The sequence below is a fragment of the Gopherus evgoodei genome, unplaced genomic scaffold (assembly GCF_007399415.2).
Source record: "Gopherus evgoodei ecotype Sinaloan lineage unplaced genomic scaffold, rGopEvg1_v1.p scaffold_45_arrow_ctg1, whole genome shotgun sequence".
NCBI lineage: Eukaryota > Metazoa > Chordata > Testudines > Testudinidae > Gopherus > Gopherus evgoodei.
In genome coordinates this window covers 207,168-232,073 of record NW_022060066.1, presented here as the reverse complement: position 1 = coordinate 232,073, position 24,906 = coordinate 207,168, and the positions used below count along the sequence as shown (strand labels likewise).

Sequence of the window (24,906 nt, the reverse complement as noted above, 5' to 3'; positions counted from 1 at the left end):
GGTCCTTTTTAGGGTAGCATATGGGATCTGCGGCTCAGGGTTGAAGCAACCCCCCCCCCAACATGAACCAGCAGAACATTGAAGCATACTCTTGCCTTTAAGGACATGGGTAGTCCCATTGACTTCAATGGGAACATTTATGTGCTTAAAGTTAGACATATGCATAAGTGTTTTCTGGTTTGTTGTGTGTAGGGGGTGGGAGGAGAAGCGGAAAAGGATTTGATAACTAGATCACTTATTGAGGTGCCTTCCAGTCCTACACTTCTATGACTCTCTGATTTCCTTATGACAACCACTAGCAGGAGAAGTGTTTGAAAGCTGTGTATGTGCTTATGTTGTGTGGCTGTGTGTGTGTGCATATAAGAAGAACTTTCTTGTGGCAGAAAGTAGAAAACAACTTATTTGGAGGGTGTTTAAGTATGTTGTGTGTATTTTGTATTTCATGCTTGTGAGATATCGTGTGTGATGGAGAACTTGTTTCAATGTTGCATTGGCTGTGCACTGGCATCTCATATCTTGCTACTGAAGTTATTGGTTAAATAAGGGATTATCTCTCCAGGGGTATCACTTCAGCACCATTCACCTGTGCTGAACACTCTGATATTGATGCTCTGCAGAATTGTACTACTTTGCTTTTAAAAGGGCCTAGATAGAAAACCAGACAAGGCAGCTGGTTGGATTCAGAAAGGGGGATTAGATAAATTGTTTACAGGGAGATTTTCAAAGGCATAAATGGCAGGTGGGTGCCAGACTGCCACTGAGAATTCTACCTGTACTTTTGAAAGTCTCCCAATAGATAAATAGTTATTAAGGCCAGAGAGCATCATTATAATCTCTGAATGGTTATTGAGAAGTTATCCAGAGAAATATGAAGTAATATTTCTTCCCAGAATAACTGTTCAACTATCATACTTTGGAGATGAATTTTACAAAAACAAAGTTTAAAATCAGGGAAAATAAATAATATATTATTTAAATCATATCATTATTATCATCCAGCATGAAATATCTGTCTATCTATCTATCTATATCTCTTTTTTTCCCCCTGCCCTCTAAGGTGAGAGATATGTATGGTATCTGATAGACAGATCATATTGTCCCAATTATTCCTCTTTGCAAATAATCATAGATATCTTGCAATATGCTTTTTTTCTCTGCGGTTCTAGGTAATCTGTTCCTGCCTCCAATATAATTCCACTTACCTTTGGAAAAAGAGTAGTTTCATGCCAGCCTTTTAAAGATTTGCAAATTGATGTAACCGTGCAGCAGTCTAAAGGGCCCTTATAAATAGAGAGAGATTGTCTTTGTGTCTAATCAAAGCCAGGAGGTTTCTGATCTTCCTCCACCCCACCCTCAACAGTGATAATTGACCAAGTATCTTTCAATTCCATCTAGTGGCTTCAGGGACCTGATCCCCAAGGCAACTTGGACTCTTTAGGAGAATGAATTGGAACTATGAAGACGTGTTTCAGTGTCTAGAATCACATATTGGAGCAGGTGTCCAATTGCTTTAAATGGATGTGGCTGCACTGAACTCAGTAGGCATGACCTCCCCAGTGGGTGTAAATTGCTGCATCTCCATGGAAGCCAAAAGAGCCGATCCCCAGCTGGTGTCAATTAGCACAGCTTCATTGGAGGCAATAGGGCCAGATCCCCATCCGATGTAAATGGAAATCAGTGGGCTGGACCCTCACTTTAGAGCTATGTCAGTTTACACCAGCTGAGGATCTGGCCCCAGGCATGCTAAAACTGCATCTTTCCTGCCCTGCAGGTTGAATCCCATGCAGTGAAAATGTCTTCTGGTAAATCCACATGCAGGACTGTAAATGTAAGCTCTGACACATTTCCATTCCCCAGCCATGGGCATGAATGCCGGCTGTACTAGAAGGGACTAAATCCTACTCTGAGTTACACCAGTGTACACAGAATTGTAGACTCGCAGGACAGGAAGGGACCTCAAGAGGTCATCTAGTCCAGTTCCCTGCACTCAAGGCTGGACTAACTATTATCTTTTATATTATAAGCTGTATGTGTCATGTGACAATCTGGCCCTATGGGCTTCTTGATGGGTCTCTACCCCCACTCAAGAAACCTATCTTAGGTATATTTTCATATATTATTATTATCATCTCATAGAACTGGAACAGACCCTGAAAGGTTATTGAGTCCAGCCCTCTCCCTTCACTAGGAGAACCAAGTACTGATTTTGCCCCAGATCCCTAAGTGGCCCCCTCAAGGATTAAACTCGCAGCCCTGGGCTTAGCATACCACTGCTCAAATCACTGAGCTATTCCTGCCCCCATCTTGGTGTCACTGTGGGTAGTTCTCTGAAAACATCCACTCAAAGTGTAGCATCGGTCAAAAAAACAAACAATGTTAGAAGCCTTTAGGAAAGGGTTACATAATAAAACAGAAAATATCATAATGCCAAGGTATAAATCCATGGTACATTCACACCTTGAATGCTGAGAGCAGTTCTGGTCACTCCATCTCAAAAAAAGATATATTAGAAATAGAAAAGTTACAGAAAAGGGCAACAAAATGTGATTAGGGGGATGGAACAGGTAAAAAGACTGGAACTTTTCAGCTTGGAAAAGAGATGACTCAAGGGGAATATGAGAGAGGGCTATAAAGTCATGACTGGCGTGGAGAAAGTGAATAAGGAAGTGTTATTTACCCCTTCACATAAAACAAGCACCAGGGGTCACCTAATGAAATTAATAGGCAGCATTTCTTTACAAGAACACACAGTCAACCTGTGGGACTCTTTGCCAGAGGACGTTATAAAAGCAAAGACTATAACAGGATTCAGAAAAGAACTAGATAAATTCATGGAGAATAGATCCATCAGTGGCTAGTAGCCAAGATGGGCAGGGATGGTGTCGCTAGCCTTTGTTTTCCAGAAGCTGGGAATGGGTGACGGGAAATGGATCACTTGATGATCACATGTTCTGTTCATTCCCTCTGGGGCACCTGGCATTGGCCATTGTTGGAAGACATCACACTGGTCTAGATGGACCTTTGTCTGATCCAGTATGGTCGTTCTTGTGTTATGTTCCTTCTGGCATTACAATCTACAAATGTAGTGTAAATCTATATTTACTCCTTTGACTTGAGTTATGTAACATAGAGAGGTTTTGACACTTCTTTCTGTAGTGTCAATCAAGATATAAGGCATCTGATTCTGATTTCAAGGAGTTGTTTCATAAAATTTAAAGTCTGAACATTTTAAAAACAGTAAAGTAAACACATTTTATTTTTAAACACAAAAAAATTATCATGCCTCGGTTAGTTCCAAAAGTTATTATTAACTATTTTTGAAAGCCACCAGGCTCATGGGTTTCAGATATCTCTTGATGGGATATGGGAAGATTCGTGCTTATACTAATTACAGTTTAAAAAAAAAACCAAATGAGACATAGGGACTTTTGAAGGCCAAAAGTAGAACTAGGTTCAAAAACAGTTAGATAAGTTAATGGAGAATAGGTCTATCCATGGCTATTAGCCAAGATGGTCAGGGATGCAACCCCATGCTCTGTGTATCCTTAAGCCTCTGACTGTGAGATGCTGAAGCTGGATGAGAGGGGATGGATCACTTAGATGATTGCCTTGTTCCATTCATTCTCTTTGAAGCATCTGGTGTTGGCCACTCTCAGTAGACAGGAAACTGGGCTAGATGGACCTTTGGTCTGACCCAGTATGGCCATTTTTATATATGGAGATATACCTATCTCATAGAGCTGGAAGGGATCTTGAAAGGTCATCAAGTCCAGGCCCCTGCCTTCACTAGCAGGACTAAGTATTGATTTTATCCCAGAAGTGGCCCCCTCTAGGATTGTACTCACAACCCTGGGATTAGCTGATCATTGCTCAAACCACTGAACTCTCCCTCCAAAACTATTTGGCATTTTCAGCACAAATTTTGAAATAGTTTAAGTTGATCCAAAACAACATTTTTCAGTGAATAAATGGATCATCCAAAAATTTTCATTCAGCTCTGCTCGGGACTGCCTGCTCCCAAGAACCTCTCCACCTCCAAACCAACAATCCATTCCAGATAGGACACCAAAACCAGAAGCCAGATTCTGATACCAGACTGCTGTGATAATTGGGCCTACAAATTTTACCATGATCGTGAGTTTAACTGTGAGAAGTGAGTGAAAGTTCATAAGATGCCACAATAACCTGGGACAAGAAATATTGATGGGGAAAGCGAGACAGACTGAATGAGTCCAAACACAGAGGCCTAGCTCAAGGATTGTGTTAAGATCATGATGGGTAAAGGAAAAGCGTGGAACCAGAAATCAGTGACCCGAAAAATTAGGTTTAATTGGTAGACAAAATAATGAGAGAATGGGCTATTCCACTCACCACTCCATTCTGGGGTCCTTTCAGAAAGAGACTCTGGAGAGAAATTGGCTGCTGGAGCTAGCTTCACCAACAGGAGTGCTATACCCCCATCTCCTGGGCCCCCAGGCCTTCCTCATCCTGATCCTGAAAGATGTCCTGACTCGGCCACGCCAAAGAGAGGGACCCAGATGACATCACCAGCTCTGCTGGGTCCAGCTGAATTCCGAAAACCACCTGAGATGAAACAGGATTGAACTGTAACCCCACCACCACTTACAACCCATCTCAGCTAACATCTTCTCTTCTCCCCAAGGACAGTTATGACCATCATTGATACCATCTAAGAGACTGTCAAAAAAGTGTTTGCTTGTTTTTTCCCTTCTGAAAACTCTCTCCAGCTAAAGGGAAAGGAAACAGGGAATTTCGTTAAAACGAAGCCTGACTTAATACTCTAAATTTCGAATACTGTAACTGGGTTTTTTTCTTCTTTTCTGTATCTTTAATAAAACCTTAACAGGATTGTTAATGGTATGTTTGCCATGGCACTGAGGAGGCAGAGGTCTCTGAATCTCAAACCTAGAACCTTTTTTAATATTGGTTAATGTTGGACAGTGAGCGGGTTATGTTAACACCTTTGGCCCATATGACCATCTAAATCAATGCAAGAACAACAAGCCAGATGTTGCCTCTTTTACTCACACGGAATAGTATTTTACACCCAGGAGCGGCGCCAGGGTTTTTGGTGCCCTAGGCGCCGCCCCGCACACCGGTCCCGTGGCTCCAGTGGACCTGCCAGAGGCATGCCTGCGGATGATCCACCAGAGCCATGGGACCAGCGGACCCTCCACAGGCACGCCTGCGGGAAGTCCACCAGAGCTGCCAGCCGCCCTTCCGGCAAAATGCTGCCCCCCCCCGCATAATCCTGGCGCCCTAGGCGATGGCCTAGGTCACCTAAATGGAAGCGTTGGCCCTGTTTACACCACGAGTAGACCTATTGAAATCCATGGGATTAGTCATAGAGTAAGGTACTGCACCATGTGAGTAAGGAAGAATTGGGCCTTTAAATTCCCAGTGGTTGGAATGCTTCATAAAGGCCAGACTGTGACTCCTTCACTCACACTGGTAAATGGTTATTGTCACGAATAGCTCTATTGACTGATCATCTGTCTAACTATTCACTGATGTGACCAAGGAGTTTGTAAGCTGGCCTTCAGTTAGCACCCAGAACTGGTCACTTGCATCCCAGTGGCAGATTTTCCATGGCCTTGAAACACAATCTGCATTCCATTCCCTGAGCTGCTCAGCCCTGAACTGTTCTGATGGTTTTGCTAACAGCACATGGGCCAAGCCTACCATAGTGTAATCCCACTGCCTAAAATGGAGTTACTCCAGGATAAAATCTTCCCCTGTGATGTTTACGCAGAACTAGCTGTATTCCCCTTGATGCTTTTGGAGTAATAGGTGTTTTGTCTTTTCTGAGAAAGAATTGCCTTGGCCCCAAAGACATTTCCACCGCTTGCTACTGTGGGACCCCATTTGAATGTGTGTTGGGATATTCCTCTTGTGAGAATTAAGTCATGCTTCTATTCTGCCACACGTCCTGGGCCCGGATCCCCAACTGGTAAAAAACAATGTAGCTCCACTGACTTGCATGAAGCGATGCCAATTTACTTCCACTGAGAATCTAGCCCAGAAAGTTTTGTTCCTCACACTGACTGAATCTCCACAAGGTCTCATTTAGTTGCTATAATATAACATCAAGTTTTTTTTAGCCTTACCCGCTACTGAGAACTCTGTATGTGACTCCTGTCTCTAGGCAGTTAGTGCAATAAGCCAAATTTATCCTGAGTATAGCATTGTGGATTCAGTGTTGCTACACCAGTGGAGCCCACTGACTTTTAATGATCCGCTCTGCAACCTGTGGAGTTGAAACTCTTTTTTCATGATCATTGCAAAGACTTTTTAATAATGCCCAGTGGGACCCATTAGTCCTTTCATTGTTAGCTTATCAGCAGAGTTTAATTGTGAAGGAATAAATCAATACAAATTACAGATCAATAATATTATGACAGTAAAAGTCCATATGGGCACTAGATCAGACAGCTATCAAGGTGTTTAGAGTGATGGGCACCTCAGCTATGCATACAGGGAACAGCGCTGGATCATTTTTCCAATGTGATGATCCCAGTTACAATCTGACTGCAAAGCTAAAGTCAGTCTCTGAGGCTGCCTAGCTCTGGAGAAAGCTAATTTATTGTTTGAACAGAGCAGGGCAGCAGCGATGCAGAGTGAAGTTTGTACCATCTCTGATGTGAGATGAATTGTTGGGTCTCAGACTAGTTCATACTGGAAATAAAATATGTAAAACTGGGCTTGTTCAAGGGGCTTGAGGGAGTTTGATGTCCAGCCCCCATTGTTTTTTTAATTACTTTAGATGCATAATTCCCTTAGGCCACTTGGAAAATCCCACTCTAAAGTGACATCACAGTTAACACCAATTAAACAGCTGTGTGTGCAGGCTTAGCCGGAGAGCAGCTCCCTCCCGCCCTGGGACTCCGTCCACTGTATGGTCACCATAACCACTCAGTGACCACGTTTCAGCCATGACTACTGTTTTTATGCAGGGGGTTTATGTGTGTGCCAGTGCATTCTGGGAAAACCTGGGCAGGGGAGAGTGCCAGAGAACTTACTGGACCAATCAGTTGATGGGACTAACCTCTATTAGATATCCTAGTATGGAGAGCTGGGGGAGAGAGGGAGGGAGATAGGAAACATTGGCATGGCACAGGGATGCTTTCTCCATTGCAGAAGATCAGTGTGATGGATCAGTTACAGGAGGAAAAGCACTGACCAGCCTGCACTTTGGGCAGCAGAGACACGTTAGCTGCCATTGGTCTGGCGACTAGCAAGTATGGGTATCTCACTTAGTGGGAGTCCATGCTGAGACATTCCAAAAGAGGCCTCTAGTGCTCAGGTCTTTCTATGGATCAGGACTTTGCAAGGTGGTTCCAGGAGGGCATCCAAAATCACTGGTCACCTTTGAAAATTTCCACTGTGATTTTCCAAAGGGTAAAAACAGGCAGGAGCCTTGTTCCAACTGAACATGGGTGGGAATTTGGATCCTAACTCTGTTAGGTTCTTTGAGAATCCCTGGCTAACATGCAGGCACAAACCATGTTTAGAGTCTGCAAGGCCGCCAGCTCAGGTACCAGGCCATCAGCATGGCAAGGAGTGATCGTGTGGGCAGCGGCTTGTAGGGGGTCCAGTGAAACAAGAATAGAGGCACATTAAGGAAACATGCCCTAATGCCTATCTTGTCCTTTACTGCTGTAAAATAGGAGACACCTGGCAAGCAACTTTTCATCTATGCTAAATTAACTCATATACAGGCCATTTTAATAAGAATACCTGTTTTTACAGCATTTTTCGTCTCCAGATCTCAGACTACTTTACAAAGGAGCTAAGTATCCTCAGCCCTGCCCTACAGATGGAGAAACTGAGTCACAGTGAGGTGAAATTACTTGGCTACGGTCATCCAGGAGGTCAGTAACAGGACAGAGAATAGAAGCCAAGTCTTCTGAGACCTAGCTCGGTGTCACAGCTACTAGCCCACACAGCCTCTAGACAAACAGCAGGGAGAGGGAGCATGCATTTAATTTGATGTTCACACTTTATAGTTCTCATAAAACCATGTTCATCTGTGGATCTCAGAGCACTTCAATTCACAAAAAGTGTGAGTAACATTTCAGAAGGTGTCTAAGTGGTTTAGGAGCTTGAGTCCAATTTTCAAAAGTGACTTAGGCACTTAGGAGTCTGAGATTGTTAAAGGTATTTAGGCATCCATATCACTTTTTAGAAGCCCTTAAGTGCCAACTAGCCATGGATTTCAATAGGAGTTATGGGCCTTGGTGCATTTGAAAATCTGACTGGGTACCTATCTGCAATGTGAGGTGCCTAAATACTCTCAAAAATTGTCCCTAAGTCTCACTGAAAGTCAATGGGACTTAGAGTCCTGGGCCTGTGGGTCAGATTTTTAAAGAAAAATTGTAGACACCTAACTCCCATTGAAATCAATGCAAGTTAGGCATGTACATATTTTAAAAAGCTTGCCTTAAGTCAGTTTTGAAATGGGACATAGCTATCTAAGTCAACATAAGAGCTGCCATACAGGTCCATCTAGCCCAGTATCCTGTCTCTGACAGTGGCCTTTACCAGAGCTTCGGGGGAGTGTACGGACCAAGGTAATTATGGAGTGATTCACCCGTCTTCCCCTCCTGGCTTCTGGCCATCAGAGGTTTAGAGTTGCCCTCAGCATGGGGTTGTGTCCCTGACCACTTTGGCTAATATCCATTGATGGACCTATACTCCATGAACATATCGAGTTCTTTTCTGAACCCAGTTATACTTGTAGCCTTCACAATATGCCATGACAGCAAGTTCCACAGGTTAATTGTGTGTTGTGCCAAGAAGGGTCAGATTTTTAAAGGTATTTAGGCACCTAACTCGCTTGATGTGCCTTTGAAAATCCCACTGAGATCCTGTCTGCTTCCTTCGGCACCTAAATATATTAAAATATATGACCCTTACCCCATGTCAACATCTCCATTTTATAGAGGGGGAAGTGATTTGGTGTAGGCCCCACAAAGAGTCAGTGGTAGTGAGGAATAGAACCGAGGCATCTTGACTTTCTGCCCAGTTCCTGGGTTGTGTTTCCCTCGATGCTGAGAGCAGGAAAACAAACTGTCTCATGTTTCCTTCCTGTGTGAAAACAGTAGGAAGAAGGGCACATTTAATTCTATGGGTTGAATTCCCTTGGCTCTGTTGTATGCCCGTACATGTCAATATATTCATTAAAGTCTATCTATATAGGATTCCGATCAGCAGGTTGAGAATCAAGAGATCCATGGCTTGAATCTTGACTCAGTTATCCCTGTGTAATTCACTTGGGCCAAATCCCCGTCTGGTGTAAACCTGTATAATTCCAATGAAGTTAATGGAGCCGTGACCCTATATACATCAGCTGAGCAAAAAGTGAGTCCTGCTTTACACCATCATAAGCAAAAGGAGAATCACTCCCTGGTTTATCTCATCTTACTGGATGAGCTTGTCCCCTCTCTGTGCCTCAGTTTCTCCATTCATAAAACAAAGATACTTGTACCCAGCTTCTATATAGTACCTTTCATTCATAGATCTCAATACACTTATAAATGCAGGTCAATATCATTATCCCTATTTCGCAGATGAGGAATCTGAGGCACGAGAGCTAGTGTCACTTGACCAACATTTCACATCATCTGATGCTCTAAGAAGATGGAGAACTCAGGTTTTCTGACTCCCAATCCACTGTCTGTTACAGGATTTCATCAAATTTGAGGGAAACCTCTTATTTTTATTGTGATCAGTCAGGAATACTCACATCAGTGGTTTGCTTGGGATAACTAGCTTGAGTTAGGAATACACATATAATTCAAAATTTGCCCAGCAGTCCCCACATGGATTGTACTATTTTAACATAACATTTTTATAGTGTATTACTTCCTCTCAAAGGATCTTAAAGCCCTTCACCAAAATGAATAACTGTACTATATAGAGGGAGGGATAGCTCAGTGGTTTGAGCATTGGCTTGCTAAATCTGTGCTTGTAAGTTCAATCCTTGAGGAGACCATTTGGGAAATGGAGAGAAAATCTGGGGATTGGTCCTGCTTTGAGCAGGGGGGTGGATTAGATGACCTTCTGAGGTCCCTCCTAGCCTTAATATTCTATCCTCATCTTACAGACAGGGGACATAAGACACAAAGAAAGGAAGTCACTTGGTGAATGAGTCAGTAGAGCAAGGAATAAAACTGAACTCCCTTGACTTTCAACTCAGACACTAGCTGTTGGAAAGCACTGCTTCCCAACATCAACACTATTGGTTAAATGGAACCTTGGTGGAAAACACACTCACTCTGCATTATGTTTTGTAAAATTGAAACATAGCTTCCATCTCTGCCCCAAGTCTGCTTTATACATTTAGGCTACAATTTTTAAAGACACAGGAAGATAAACCAGAATCAGTGTGAATGGCTTCTATTTTAGATTAAGAATTAAAAAAAAAGGAAACAAGAAAAAAATGAAGTCATCTCCATGAGAGAGCACAATGTGTGTGAATCCTCTGTGATATGCTATATTTATTTTTCCACACAAGAGACATCTATCCCAGCCTACAGACAAATATACTTCAGAGGAGCAGTGCACAATCACAATATTTATTGAGTCATAATTCAACACAATGGCAAGTGTGATAGATAGATGGATATGTATGGGAAGATAGATAGTTGGCTGTGCATGGGATGGATAGATAGTTGACCATGTATGGGATGGATAAACAGATGGCTTTGTTTAGGATGGATGGATGGATAGATAGATAGATGGCTGTGTTAGGGATGGATCAATAAATAGATGGGTGTATATGGGATGGATGGATAAATAGTTAGATAGATGGCTGTGTATGGGATGGATAGTGAGATGGATGGCTGTATCGGGGATGGATAGTTAGATGGATGGCTGTGTATGGGATAGATAGATAGTTGGCTGTGTTTGGGAAGAATAGATAGAAGGCCGTGTCGGGGATGGATAGTAAGATGGATGGCTGTGCATGGGTTGGATGGATAGATGAATGTGTAGGGGATGGATAGATAGATGGATAGATAGATAGATGGCTGTGTTTGGAATGGATAGATAAATAGAGGCCGTGTATGTGATGGATAGTTAGATGGATGGCTGTGTAGGGGATGGATAGATAGATAGATTGCTGTATCGGGGATGGTTGGCTAGATGGATAGATAGATAGATGGCTGTGTTTGGGATGGATAGTTAGATGGATGGCTGTGCATGTGATGGCTGGATAGATGGCTATGTAGGGGATGGATGGATAGATAGATGGCTGTGTCGGGGATGGATAGATAGACAGAGGTTGTGTATGGGATGGATAGTTAGATGGATGGCTGTGCATGGGATGAATGGATAGATGGCTGTGTTTAGGATGGATAGATAGAAAAGAGTCCCTGACTACTAATACAGAAATTGTGGTACAGGACAGTAGGATTCTGTCAGCTCCAGCAAGCTTAATGAAAATCAGCTCCATTGACAACTCAGAGATGGCGACATACTTTTCAAAGGATGTTAATGACCATTATCTCCACTTTTCAGATGGGAAAGATGCCTCCAAACTATTTTTTTTCAGCCTACATTGTTTGGGTTTTGGCAGTGTATCACCCCAGAATATCACTGTGACCAGGTCTTCCCCTTGTTGTCCTTTCCCAGCTGACACACAGGGGGAATGGAACAGACATGACTTCTGCTCCACACCATGTCTCTCCTCTCCCCTTCCATTTGCTCCCAGGAGGTACGGTGACTGGTGCTTTCACTCCCCCATCTAGCAGAGCAAAGACCCAATTAGCCAGGATGCAGCCACACATGCGGTGAGGAATTCTCACTGACACCTACTCCCTTGTGTGGCCATGCATAGGCTGAGGACAAAGCAGCTTTTGATGTCAAAAGAAAACATACAGATCAACTTTGGAGAGTCTTTGGGCTTGCTCTCCACCCCTCAGATCATAAAAGAAACCTCAAATACCTCTCAACCCATCCATCTTTTACAGGTTTGGGGACAACCAAGGTAGAACTCCTAGTTTCAGAGGGTGAGAAAGAGTTTTCTTTGTTTCTTGACAGCTTTTACAGTCATATTAGAGCAGCTATATGGGAGACCTTACAGAGGGGTGGCTGCGTTGGTGCAGCGGTGCCACTTCAAGGTCTCTAGTGTAGACACGACCTGAGATTGGCATAATTTTCTGGTGTAAACATGGGCTAAAATTCAAAGACTGAACAGAGACATTAGATTTATGGCTTATTACAACAATCTGTAAACCACTAACTTTCTTTTTGTCCTGTGACTGCAGAGGTACAAACAGGCCACTCCACCTTGAATGGTCCCTTAGGATATGTGCTAACTGCTTATGGGAAACAATCTATTCCACTCTGTATATAGCTGTGATACTTCGAGTACCTTCCCCAGACCTGAAGCTCTGTGTGGCTCAAAAGCTTGTCTCTCTTCCCAGCAGAAGTTGGTCCGATAACACATGTGACCTTTGTAATATCCTGGGACCCACTTCTGCAACGCGGCTACAGACTGTAGTGGTCAGTCAGTACTACACCTATAGGATCACAGCTTTAGCTGGTGTACATGGCTGTGACCCCATAGATTCCAGTGTGGGTAGGCTGGTACACACCACTTGGTGTGTTAACTATTGAATTAAATGGAACAGTTTTGACTTATGCCAACTGGGGATCTGGCCCAACAAGCTTAGTGGAGTTGTGCCAATTCCCATCAGCAGGAGGATCTGGCACATTGACTTCAATGGAGCCACACCGATTGATGCCAACTGAGAATCTGGCCTACGGACTCAAAAAAACAAACTAAATGCCAAACTGTGCTCTCACTGAGATCCGTAACTGTTTTCTCCCTGAGTATATGGGGAGAAAGAATAGGGCTTAATAGCTATGTTAGGTTTTCCTGTAACGGGGAGTCAAAGAAGCATCAAGGAGCAGGTCCCTAGAGCATTTGCTAAAGAAGCTTTTAAATGCTCCAGTGCCATCCCTGCCCAACTCCTTTGAGAAACAGAGAGAGGAGAGGCACGTGGGCTGAAGAGGTAGATGAGGCATTTCTCGATGCAAATAGAATTACGTTGAACCCCTTTAAATTATCCTGAAAGAGCTGAATCTAGATGTTTTTAGTGGTTAAATTCACATCATGCCTCAAACTGTAATATACCTGGCATAAAACATTGTAGGTCCTGCTTCTCATCTCACTCTCAGTGTGAAGACAGGAATTTTACCCCAGCACCGTTAATGTTATGAAACTTCAATATGAACGGCTCTATTCTGATCTCATTTACTTTGTGTTTAAATGGACATACCCGCATTGATCTCAGTGAAGTGACTTCAGATTTAATTCAGTTTAACAGAAAGAATAACCATATCGTAAGTGATTATAGTGTGACAAAGACCATTTGGCGTCTGTTAATATATTCATTACAGCTGAGTGCCAGATCTGTTCCAAATAAGGTTAAAGACAAAGCAGCTGTATTTGTAAATGTCAGCTTTTTATAGTGATCAAAAAATCTGCCTGTTTACTCAGATTCTCTTCAATTTCCTTGTGCCTTGTCTGGGAGCTTTCTAGTGTTCATGGCCAAAAAGTGGGGACATGTGAGCAAAGAGTTTCTGGACACAGCCTTTTAAGTACAGCATTGTACAAAATCATCTCATTCTTTTAATATGAACATTCTTGGCGGTCAAACTATAGCTCTGACCATGGAAAATCAGCTACTCGGCTAGTGCATGTCACCCACTGGCCCTTTTGGGGTGCAATGCTGGAAAAATGTTTCTGAAGAACAGAGTTTAGATCTCCAAGATGGCACGTGTGCAAGGGATTGAAGTGTACATGTGAGCAAGCTCTGTTGTCACCTGAGTGTTTTCAGGGAACTGGCTGTCACAGCTTCTGGATGATTTAAGGTGATACATGGTGATCATTGAAGCTGAGATTCAGCCCCCAGGTTGGGGGTTACAGCCCTGTTCTTGGCAGTTTCAAGAGGATCTGTCATGTGCACGCTGCCTGCATTTTGCAGGAGCTGCTTTTAGAAACTTTTACCTGATTTCAAGATTTCTAGTCTAAGAACAATATTTTAAAGTGCCCTAGAATCCTTATGTTTGATTTTACTTCTGCAAGATTGTCAAAGTGAGTAAATAGAGGGAAGGTGAAAGTCAGAGTCCTGGGTTCTGAACAATGAATCAGAGTGTGAAGAAAGGAAAGTAAGTCACAGGGTAAATGGGTCATTTCCTGGTTCTCGGAGGTTTAAGTTTAACCATTCTCCACATTCTGGAAAGGTAAAATGGGTTCATTGGGCAACTTTAACTCTGCATTAACAAAGTTTCAGGCATTTCTATATTAATCCATGCCTGGATTTTTAGCAGAGCCTAAAGGGGTTAAACATCCACCTTGAATTCAGTGTGGATCCAGCTTCACATAGACTAAAAACAAACTAAAAAGGAATCTGTATAATTTAGTTCAGTTTTGTTTAAGTGTACATCCAAGAGGGCCAGTCATCCTTCAAGGATCGGTTTTGGGACCGATCTTATTTAACCTTTTTATTACTGACCTTGGCACAAAGAGCGGGAATGTGCTAATAAAGTTTGCGGATGACACGAAGTTGGGGGGTATTGCTAACACGGAGAAGGACAGGGATACTATTCAGGAAGATCTGAACCACCTTGTAAACTGGAGTAATAGAAATAGGATGAAATACAATAGTGAAAAGTGCAAGGTTATGCATTTAGGAATTAATAATAAGAATTTTGGATATACGTTGGGGGCGCATCAGTTGGAAGCGACTGAGGAGGAGAAGGACCTTGGGGTACTGGTTGATAGCAGGATGACTATGAGTCGCCAATGTGATACGGCTGTTAAAAAAGCAAATGCGATTTTGGGATGCATCAGGCGGGGTATATCCTGCAAGGATAAGGAGGTGTTAGTACCGTTATACAAGGCGTTGGTGAGACCACATCTGGAATACTGTGTGCAGTTCTGGTGTCCCATGTTCAAGAAGGATGAATTCAAACTGGAACAGGTTCAGAGACGGGCTACAAGGATGAACCGAGGAATGGAAAAACTGCCTTATGAAAGGAGACTCAAAGAGCTTGGCTTGTTTAGCCTGGCCAAAAGAAGGCTGCGGGGGGATATGCTTGCTCTATATAAATATATCAGGGGGGGTTAACGTTAGGGAGGGAGAGGAATTATTTAAGTTTAGTACTAATGTAGGCACGAGGACGAATGGGTATAAACTGGATATTAGGAAGTTTAGACTTGAAATTAGACGAAGGTTTCTAACCATTAGGGGAGTGAAGTTCTGGAACAGCCTTCCGAGGGAAGTAGTGGGGGCAAAAGACTTTCCTGGCTTTAAGACAATGCTTGATAAGTATATGGAGGGGATGTTATGATAGGATCGTTAATTTGGGCAATTGATCTTGGATTACCACCAGATAGGTCTGCTCAGTGGTCTGCGGGGAGATGTTGGATGGAATGGGAACTGAGTTACTGCAGAGAATTCCTTCTTGGGTGCTGGCTGGTGACTCTTGCCCACATGCTCAGGGTTTAACTGATCGCCATATTTGGGGTCGGGAAGGAATTTTCCTCCAGGGCGGATTGGCAGGGGCCCTGGAGGTTTTTCGCCTTCCCCTGCAGCGTGGGGCACGGGTCGCTTGCTGGTGGTTTCTCTGCAGCTTGAGGTCTTCAAACCAATTTTGAGGATTTCAATAACTCGGTCCTGGGATAGGGGTTGTTATAAAATTGGATGGGTGGGGTTCTGTGGCCTGCCTTGTGCAGGAGGCCAGACTAGATGATCAGATTGGTCCCTTCTGACCTATGAGTCTATGAGTCTATGAGTCTATGTGTATGATCTTGAGGTCACAGAATGAGAAATGCTTTGGCTCTCATCTCCTGTATTATAGTTTTACACTGGTGCAACTAGTGAGAGGGAAGGGGAAAAAAGATGGATTGGGAGGGGGTTAGAACTGGAGGGGTGAGGAGAAAGTAGCGGTTAAAAAGGTTAGTAAGAGAGAGGCTAAAGGGTAGATTAAGAGGGGCAGAAATAGAATTAAATGCATAGAAGTGGAGAGAGGGAAGAGAAAGAAATCAGGATGGAGGGTACTTAAATTAGTGCTGCACTTTTGCTATAATTCCGGAATAAGTATAAAGAGAATCAGGCCATTTCTGTAGCATACTGATTAAAAACGCTCTACCCATGTGTTTCCACAGTTTGTTGTTCAAACTGTTATTTAGTGGGTAGTTCGGTGAAACAGCTATATGCTTTGTTGACAAGTCTACGTGGTTACACTGCCTATATCACATGTGAGCTGAGAGTTGTGTATGTTTCTGTGTATCTACGTTGCAACATCTCTGCTTTGAGAGACAGATTTTGATCTTAGTTACATCAGTGTAAATTCATTGTGCTGGATTCAGCTTTCCACAATTGCAACTTAATTCGTGCAAATTCTCTACTGAGACTGGTATAAAACAGATGCATTTCCAATGCAGTCTTGGAGATACACAAGCCTAAGTTTGATGTAACTGAGACAACTGAGAACCATTGACTTAAGTGAAATTGCCGTGGATTTACACTTGTTGTGAGGACAGAATCTGGCCAATATGATGTCAACCCTGATAGATAGATGGATATGTATGGAGAGAGAGAGAGAGAGATGACAGATGTCTAGGGAGAAAGATAGAGAGATGAGTATGTATGAAGCTAGAGATAAATAGATGTCTAGGGACATAGATAGATGTCTAGAGAGAGAAAGAGGGAGATATATGTCTATGGAAATAGATAGATGTCTAAGTATGAAGATAGTTATGGTTAACTTAAATGCTGTATCAAATAATGAATACCTTTTTTTGTTTTTTTTTGTTTGTATTTTTTTATTTCTCAAGATGAAATATCCTGAAGGGATCACAGAAAACCACACCTCAGTGACTGAGTTCATTATACTGGGCTTTTCTAACCTCCCGCATATGGAGTGCCTTCTCCTTCTGTTGTTCATATGTATTTATTTCATCACAGTGCTGGGCAACATCCTCATCCCCATCCTTATAAATGTAGACCCAGCCCTTCACAGCCCCATGTATTTCTTCCTCAGGAACATGTCCTTCCTGGAGATCTGCTACACATCCGTCACCCTGCCCAAGATGATGGCCAGCCTCCTCTCGGAGGATAAAACTATCTCCTTTGCCGGTTGTTCTGCACAGATGTATTTCTTTCTGCTATTTGGAGCAACAGAGTGCTGCCTGCTAGATATTATGGCTTATGACCGCTACAGCGCCATATGTAACCCATTACGCTATGCGGACATCATGAACAAGACTGTGTGTGTCCGGCTGGCTGCCTGCTCGTGGATCTGTGGCAGCCTCATGGCCCTGGGCCACACCATGTTTATCGTCACACTCCCTTTCTGTGGGTTCAATGTGATCAACCACTTCTTCTGTGAGATCCAGCCAGTGCTGACGCTGGTCTGTGGAGATACCTAATGGAATGAGTTCCAAATCATTGTGGCAGCTGCCTTCGTCATCACAATGCCCTTCCTGCTGATCCTGGTGTCCTACATCCACATCATCTCCATGATCCTTAAAATGAGCTCTTCCAAAGGCGGACACAGAGCTTTCTCCACCTGCTCCCCGCACCTCACTGTAGTGGTACTGTTCTATGGGACAGCCGTGTTCATCTACATACACTCCAAATCCATCTATACCCTGAATGTGGACAAGTTGCTCTCTCTGTTCTGTTCGGTGGTGACTCCAATACTGAACCCTATTATCTACAGCCTCAGAAACAAGGAAGTTAAAGGAGCAATTCGAAGAATGGGAATCAAGATCTTTCCTCCAAAAACATAGGCAATTTTCTTCCAGTTGGACAGTACACCGAGGAATAGCTCCACTCTAAAGAGAAATCTCCCTTATTGGAATATACCCTCAGAGTCATCTTGAGTACAGTGGGAAATGTCCCCTAATGGGAAGCTCGAAGGATAAATCCTTCATATTGAACTAGTTATAATATTTTGAATTTAATATTTCTACGATATTTTATGCAGATTTTGAACTTCAATAAAAAAAATCTGCAATTATTTACCCTCATTTTTTGTTTGCATTTTTGTACCTATTAAAATGGGAGTTTGTTGTAATTTTCAAAAATTTGATTTTCCCTGAATTTTTTTGAATTATGATAAAGTGTGAAAAGTGACAGTATTTTTTGCAAAATATTTTTCTTATTTGTTACAAATCTACAGAACTCATGGAATTTTTGGAATTTTTAACTTCTCAATGAAATTTCAAATGCCATTAGAAAATTTCCAACTCCCCACGTCTATTCCTCTGTTGTTTGATGGGCTCTAAGGAACATCTCAGTTCTAGAGAGAAATATTTCTTATTGTAACATCATCCAAGGCAGTGGTTCTCAAACTTGGGCCGCCACTTGTTCAGGGAAAGCCCCTGGTGGGCCGGTTTGTTCTACCGTGGCTCCCACTGGCCGTGGTTCACTGTTCCAGACCAATGGGAGCTGCAGCAAGGGCAGCCAGCACATCCCTAGGCCTGTGCCTCTTCCCGCAGCCCCCATTGGCTTGGAGTGGCAAACCAGGTCCATCTAGCCCAACATCCTGTCTTCCAACAGTGGCCAATGTCAGGTGCCCCAGAGTAAATGAACAGATCAGGTAACCATCAAGCGATCCATCCCGTGTCACCTGCTTAAACAAAATAATGGAGGTGGGGAGGGGAAGCTCCCCATAACTTTCAATCCTGTGAATCAGGTACTCATCTGGGGTGCAGGATACCCCCAGTTTTATGTCTCCACCTCCAGTTGAGGAATTTTAACAACTCACCTGTCAGGTGAGTGGCCTCACCCCTGGACTAGGGGCCATCCTGATGTGGGGATCCCTCAAGCTCTCCTGATGAAGCTATTCCACAGTGGATTAAATTATTAATGAACCATTGGGCCACAGAGAGAGAGAGAAAGCATGATAATGACTCCAGAGCCTGGTGTTTACAGCATCCACTTGGGATGTGGAGGATCCAGTCCTCCTGCTCCACTGACCTTTTAAAATTATTTATCCGCAGTGGAATAGCTTTAATAGGAGTGCGGGAGGACAGATATAACCTTCCTCTTGGTATCTCCCATTGTCTAGTGTAGGTGGCTCCCCGTCTTACATGCTGGCGTTTATGAATCCTGTTCTGAAGTGTCTGCCTTTCCCAGTTCATTTCACCGGGAGCCAGACTCAGACTTATTCATAGATTCATAGACTCTAGGACTGGAAGGGACCTCGAGAGGTCATCGAGTCCAGTCCCCTGCCCTCATGGCAGGACCAAATACTGTCTAGACCATCCCTGATAGACATTTATCGAACCTACTCTTAAATATCTCCAGATATGGAGATTCCACAACCTCCCTAGGCAATTTATTCCAGTGTTTAACTATCCTGACAGTTAGGAACTTTTTCCTAATGTCCAACCTAAATGTCTCTTGCTGCAGTTTAAGCCCATTGCTTCTTATTCTATCATTAGAGGCTAAGGTGAACAATTTTTCTTTCTCCTCCTGATGACATCCTTTTAGATACCTGAAAACTGCTATCATGTCCCCTCTCAGTCTTCTCTTTTCCAAACTAAATAAACCCAATTCTTTCAGCCTTCCTTCACAGGCCATGTTCTCAAGACGTTTAATCATTCTTATTGCTCTTCTCTGGACCCTCTCCAATTTCTCCACATCTTTCTTGAAATGCAGTGCCCAGAACTGGACACAATACTCCAGTTGAGGCCTAACCAGCGCAGAGTAGAGCAGAAGAATGACTTCTTATATCTTGTTTACAACACACCTGTTAATGCATGCCAGAATCACGTTTGCTTTTTTTGCAACAGTATCACACTGTTGACTCATATTTAGCTTGTGGTCCACTTTGACCCCTAGATCTCTTTCTGCCATACTCCTTCCTAGACAATCTCTTCCCATTCTGTATGTGTGAAACTGATTGTTCCTTCCTAAGTGGAGCACTTTGCATTTGTCTTTATTGAACTTCATCTGGTTTACCTCAGACCATTTCTCCAATTTGTCCAGATCATTTTGAATTTTGACCCTGTCCTCCAAAGCAGTTGCAATCCCTCCCAGTTTGGTATCGTCTGCAAACTTAATAAGCGTACTTTCTATGCCAACATCTAAGTCGTTGATGAAGATATTGAACAGAACCGGTCCCAAAACAGACCCCTGCGGAACCCCACTTGTTATACCTCTCCAGCAGGATTGGGAGCCATTAATAACTACTCTCTGAGTACGGTTATTCAGCCAGTTATGCACCCACCTTATAGTAGCCCCATCTAAATTGTATTTGCCTAGTTTATCGATAAGGATATCATGAGAGACCGTATCAAATGCCTTACTAAAGTCTAGGTATACCACATCCACCGCTTCTCCCTTATCCACAAGACTCGTTATCCTATCAAAGAAAGCTATCAGATTGGTTTGACATGATTTGTTCTTTACAAATCCATGCTGGCTATTCCCTATCACCTTACCACCTTCTAAGTGTTTTCAGATGATTTCTTTAATTACCTGCTCCATTATCTTCCCTGGCACAGAAGTTAAACTAACTGGTCTGTAGTTTCTTGGGTTGTTTTTATTTCCCTTTTTATAGATGGGCACTATATTTGCCCTTTTCCAGTCTTCTGAAATCTCTCCCGTCTCCCATGATTTCCAAAGATAATAGCTAGAGGCTCAGATACCTCCTCTATTAACTCCTTGAGTATTCTAGGACTTCATGAATCCCAGGGATTTTCTAGGCACTCTCTTAAAAAAAATCTGCCCCTTTCTTCATTGATCTGATTTTGTTTTCATGGAGCCTTAATGTCTCTCCATTCATGCAGGATGGAGGTGCATGTTTTTCGAGGTGCTCAGTGCTCTTCAATGGGAAATTCTCTTCTGCTTGTAGCCATTTCACTGAAACATTTAATAGAGGATTTATTGTTGTGGTTAAGTCTAATTAATTAAGGGATGCTGGATAGGTTTAAGTAGGATTAAGTCAGGAGTACAGGGCTGACGAGCATATATGAGTGTGTATTAGGCATATTAGCAAAGTAAGGCTGTAATGCAAGGCCTACAGGCTGAGGCTTGTAAGATTTCAGTGTAGCCATACTAGACTTTAGGCCTCATGAGAGTGGACATAGGTAGGTGACTCAAGAATAACTCTATACCAGTAAAGTTACAATATCACCTAAAAGAATGTGCCAGTGGGTGATATTTGGAAAAAACATGCCACAATGTACCCCATCTAGATCGCAAGACACCAGATTGTAACATCATGAGAAATTCTGCAGTAACCGCAGGTTACCATAGGAGCGTCTATACCTCAGTGCTAATGGGAATAAGAGGAACTAGGATGATAACCTATGAAAAGCAGAGCACCGTAAAGTTTATGGGAAGTGGACTTGCAAATAAGGAACAAGGAAGTTGACACCCCTATGCATAGGTATGAGCTTTAGTTGTTCTAAATGTAACTCAGGGTAAAATGTGTTGTACAGTCTGTGTACTGTGAGTTGGCAGGAAGAAAAGCATGGGGAGATGAGAATAATGACTGATTCTCCAGTGTCCCCCTAGAAGGAGATGTGAGTGAGGCTGGATATAGGATTAAGCACTCTATCTGCTATTATATTTTAGTATCTATGGGGTAGTTGATCTGCATTCGTTAATAAAGGAACTTGCCATAAATTGGAATTGTTTCTTGTATGCTCTTAGGGTCTTCAAATGCTGATAGTTTTGGTTCATTGCTGTAGCCCTTAGGAGACCAAATCTTTAACCACAGCAGTTTAAGAGATGAATCAATAATCTGTACACCCATCCATGAACAGGGCAACACGCACAATGTGGGATTTTTTCTGTGCGTGTGTACACAGATTATATTGTGTTTGTATTAAAATATGCCATATTCCCTGCAGGTTATCATAGCTGTGATGTTATTCTCTTCCACTGAAATTATTTAAAATAATAATCATGGATTAAACATGGAAAAAGAAGAGCCTAAAGTTAAGTTCAAAAATTTGGATTTTCAAAACTGCCTTAAGATGATGTCCACCCCTTTATAACACAATAAAACAGTGTCCGTAATATGGCCGTATGAAAACTGTGTGCAGATAAGTTGTAAGAAAATTTCAACTTTTTGTCTCAAGTTGGGATGGAATTTCTGAATTTCATTCTTTATCTATCTAGCTAGCTATCCCTTTCTGAAGTGCCTTCACTGGGACCGTATCCCTAGAAGCTAAGGATCACATTTCCTTATCAACCTGCTCATGTCAACAGAAATAAAATCAATGCTCTTCCTGCAGCATTTCTATCCCAGGAGGTGCTGTATTGACTGTGACATGAAGTACACTTGAAATAGACCCTTAAACTTTATGGTATGTCAGAACTAGAGTCCTGCTGCCGGGAGGAAGCAATTGGAAGGATTGTGAAAAAAAATCCCCAGGAGATGAATACATTTTTTTGTTTTCTTATTTGAACTCATTTTGGTTAGAGTTTTATCTTGTGACTTACTTGTTACCTTGCTATATAGCCCACGTCTTTAAGTTCTCAAGGTAAATTATCCTACAACTCAGAAAAAAACAGAGATGCTTTCATGTGCATGGTACGCATGTTAGATTTTATTTAGCAGCTACTCTTTGGGATTAAGTGTCTGGAATGCAGAATTTATTTTTATTGTTAAATCCTGCCTGCCATCAGCTTCTGAATTTGCAAGGTGCTGGCATTTAAGAATGTAGGAATTACCATGATGGTTCTAATCAATGATCCACTTCAATACCCTTCCACTCACAGTGATCAGTGCTGCACACTTCAGAGGATGGTGCAGCAATGATATTTCCTTCCCAGAGGAGATGTTTCTCCCTGACCCACTCAGCTATGGATGGTTTGTGCCTTGAAACATGAGGGTTTACTTCCTTTATAATTTGCAATACTTGCTAATGTACTTGTGGAGATTTCTATTAGCCTATTTCTATTAAGGCAGATTTTTTCAAAGTCACCTAGAGAAAGTTAAAATATTTGCTTTTGAAATTGCCTTGAAGGGCTTATGGGAGCGTGTATAACATGTTCGTATGTTGCTGTATGCAAGATTCAGAGCAGAAGTTTGACCATGGGTCTTCCTCATCCCAGACAAAGTGCCTGAGGCTATGACTACACTACGGAGCACAGAGTGGCACAGCTGTAAGTTCTCCTGTTTAGCTACCTCTATGGTGACGGGAGAGAATGCTCTCGCTGGCATAATGAAACCACCCCTAACAAGTAGCGATAGCTATGTCGGTAGGAGAGCGTATCTCACCAACATAGCACTGTCCACATCAGTGCTTTTGTCTGTGACACTTATGTCAATCAAAGGTGTTTTTTTCACACCCCTGACAAACAAAAGTTTGACCGACAAAAGTGCTAGTGTAGACAAAGCCCTGGCCACCATGCTATAGAATCAAAACTGCTGCCTTTCTCGCACTGACTAGTTAATTATTTATGCAACGTGAAACAGCATCAGGAGAGGTACTTGAGAGACACACACTCTGATACAGAGGTTCTTGAGAGAGACACACTCTGATATAGTGGTCAAGGCACTCAGCTGTGACGTAGATGACCCACAGAAAGGACAAACATTCCATCCTGAATTGGAGAAAGTTTGATGAACTGACATTTTCTGACACAAGCTGTTTGGTTGAAAATTGCAAATTTTTTCTGACCCTTCTGTTCTGCTTTCTCTGGTAGATGATCAAACAAGTGCATGTAGATCCATGGAACAGTAGCTCCTGGGTTTCCCTGGCACCCGAAAAGTACAAGTCTCACTCTTCATCCTCTTCCTAGCCATGTACCTCCTCTCCTTCACTGGCAACATCACTATAATCATCACCCTCAGGATGGACAGCCGCCTCCACACTCCCATGTACCTCTTCCTGGGGAATCTGTCTTTCCTGGACATGGGATATACCTCAACCACAGTCCTCATGCTACTGTCCATCCTGCTCACAGAGATGAAAACTATTCCCTTGGCTGGCTGCTTGCTGCAATCTTACGTCTTCTTCTTCCTTGGCACGGCTGAATGCTTCCTCTTTGCAGCGATGGCCTATGACAGATACGTAGCCATATGTTACCCTCTCAGGTACTCAACCATCATGAGCAAAAGAGTGTGCATGTTGCTGATTATTGGTTCCTGGATCGTTGGGTGTCTGACACCATTGGTGGCTGCCTTTTTGGTGATCAGTTTACCATTTTGCGGCGCCAAAGTGGTCAACCATTTCTTTTGTGACATCTCACCGCTGCTCAAATTGGCCTGCGTGGACACATACAGAACACAGAAGGCCATATTCATGCTTTCTGCCTTAGTGATTCTCAGCACATTCCTGTCCACTCTGATCTCATATATGTACATTGTCATCACCATATTGAGGATCCCTTCTGCTGAAGTCCAGCATAAAACTTTCTATATCTGCACCTCCCACCTGACTGTAGTCTCTCTGTACTACGGGACTGTGATTTTCATGTATATGAGCCCAACGGCCCAATCCTCCTTTAACATGAACAAAATTGTAGCTGTTGTGTATAGTGTAATCAATCCCATATTGAACCAAATGATCTATAGTCTAAGGAATCAGGACATGAAAATATTGAGGAAAATATTCTTCAAAAGATGAGCTCACAGGAAAGAATTCAAGTAGCCCAACTAAGTCTGTTAGGTAGAGGTGAAGGGCAATTTCCCCAGGGAAAGGAAGAGTGATGCTGCAATGAATTAAAACTAGATAGGACAATGTTTTGGAACAGTGGTTCTGCAGGGAGACAGACAACTCCTCAAAAAGAATGTCAGCCCACATTACAGAAATATGTAACACAGACCCCATGAGTTGAGAACAGGGCCGGTGCAAGGATGTTTCATGCCCGAGGCAAAACTTTCACCTTGTGCCCGCCC

At 42.7% G+C, this 24,906-nt stretch overlaps 1 protein-coding gene and 1 pseudogene across 1 annotated transcript; both read left to right on the top strand.

The window, feature by feature from the left end:
* Nucleotides 1–16,873: 16,873 nt before the first annotated feature.
* Nucleotides 16,874–17,830, top strand: LOC115642725 (annotated as a pseudogene).
* A 5,304-nt stretch (nt 17,831–23,134) lies between these two features.
* LOC115642724 (olfactory receptor 1-like) lies at nt 23,135–24,634 on the top strand. Its single transcript, XM_030546444.1, has 3 exons — nt 23,135–23,168; nt 23,778–24,240; nt 24,433–24,634. Exons 1-3 carry the CDS (start codon nt 23,135–23,137, stop codon nt 24,632–24,634), a joined length of 699 nt encoding a protein of 232 aa, XP_030402304.1.
* The last annotated feature ends 272 nt before the right edge of the window (nt 24,635–24,906 follow it).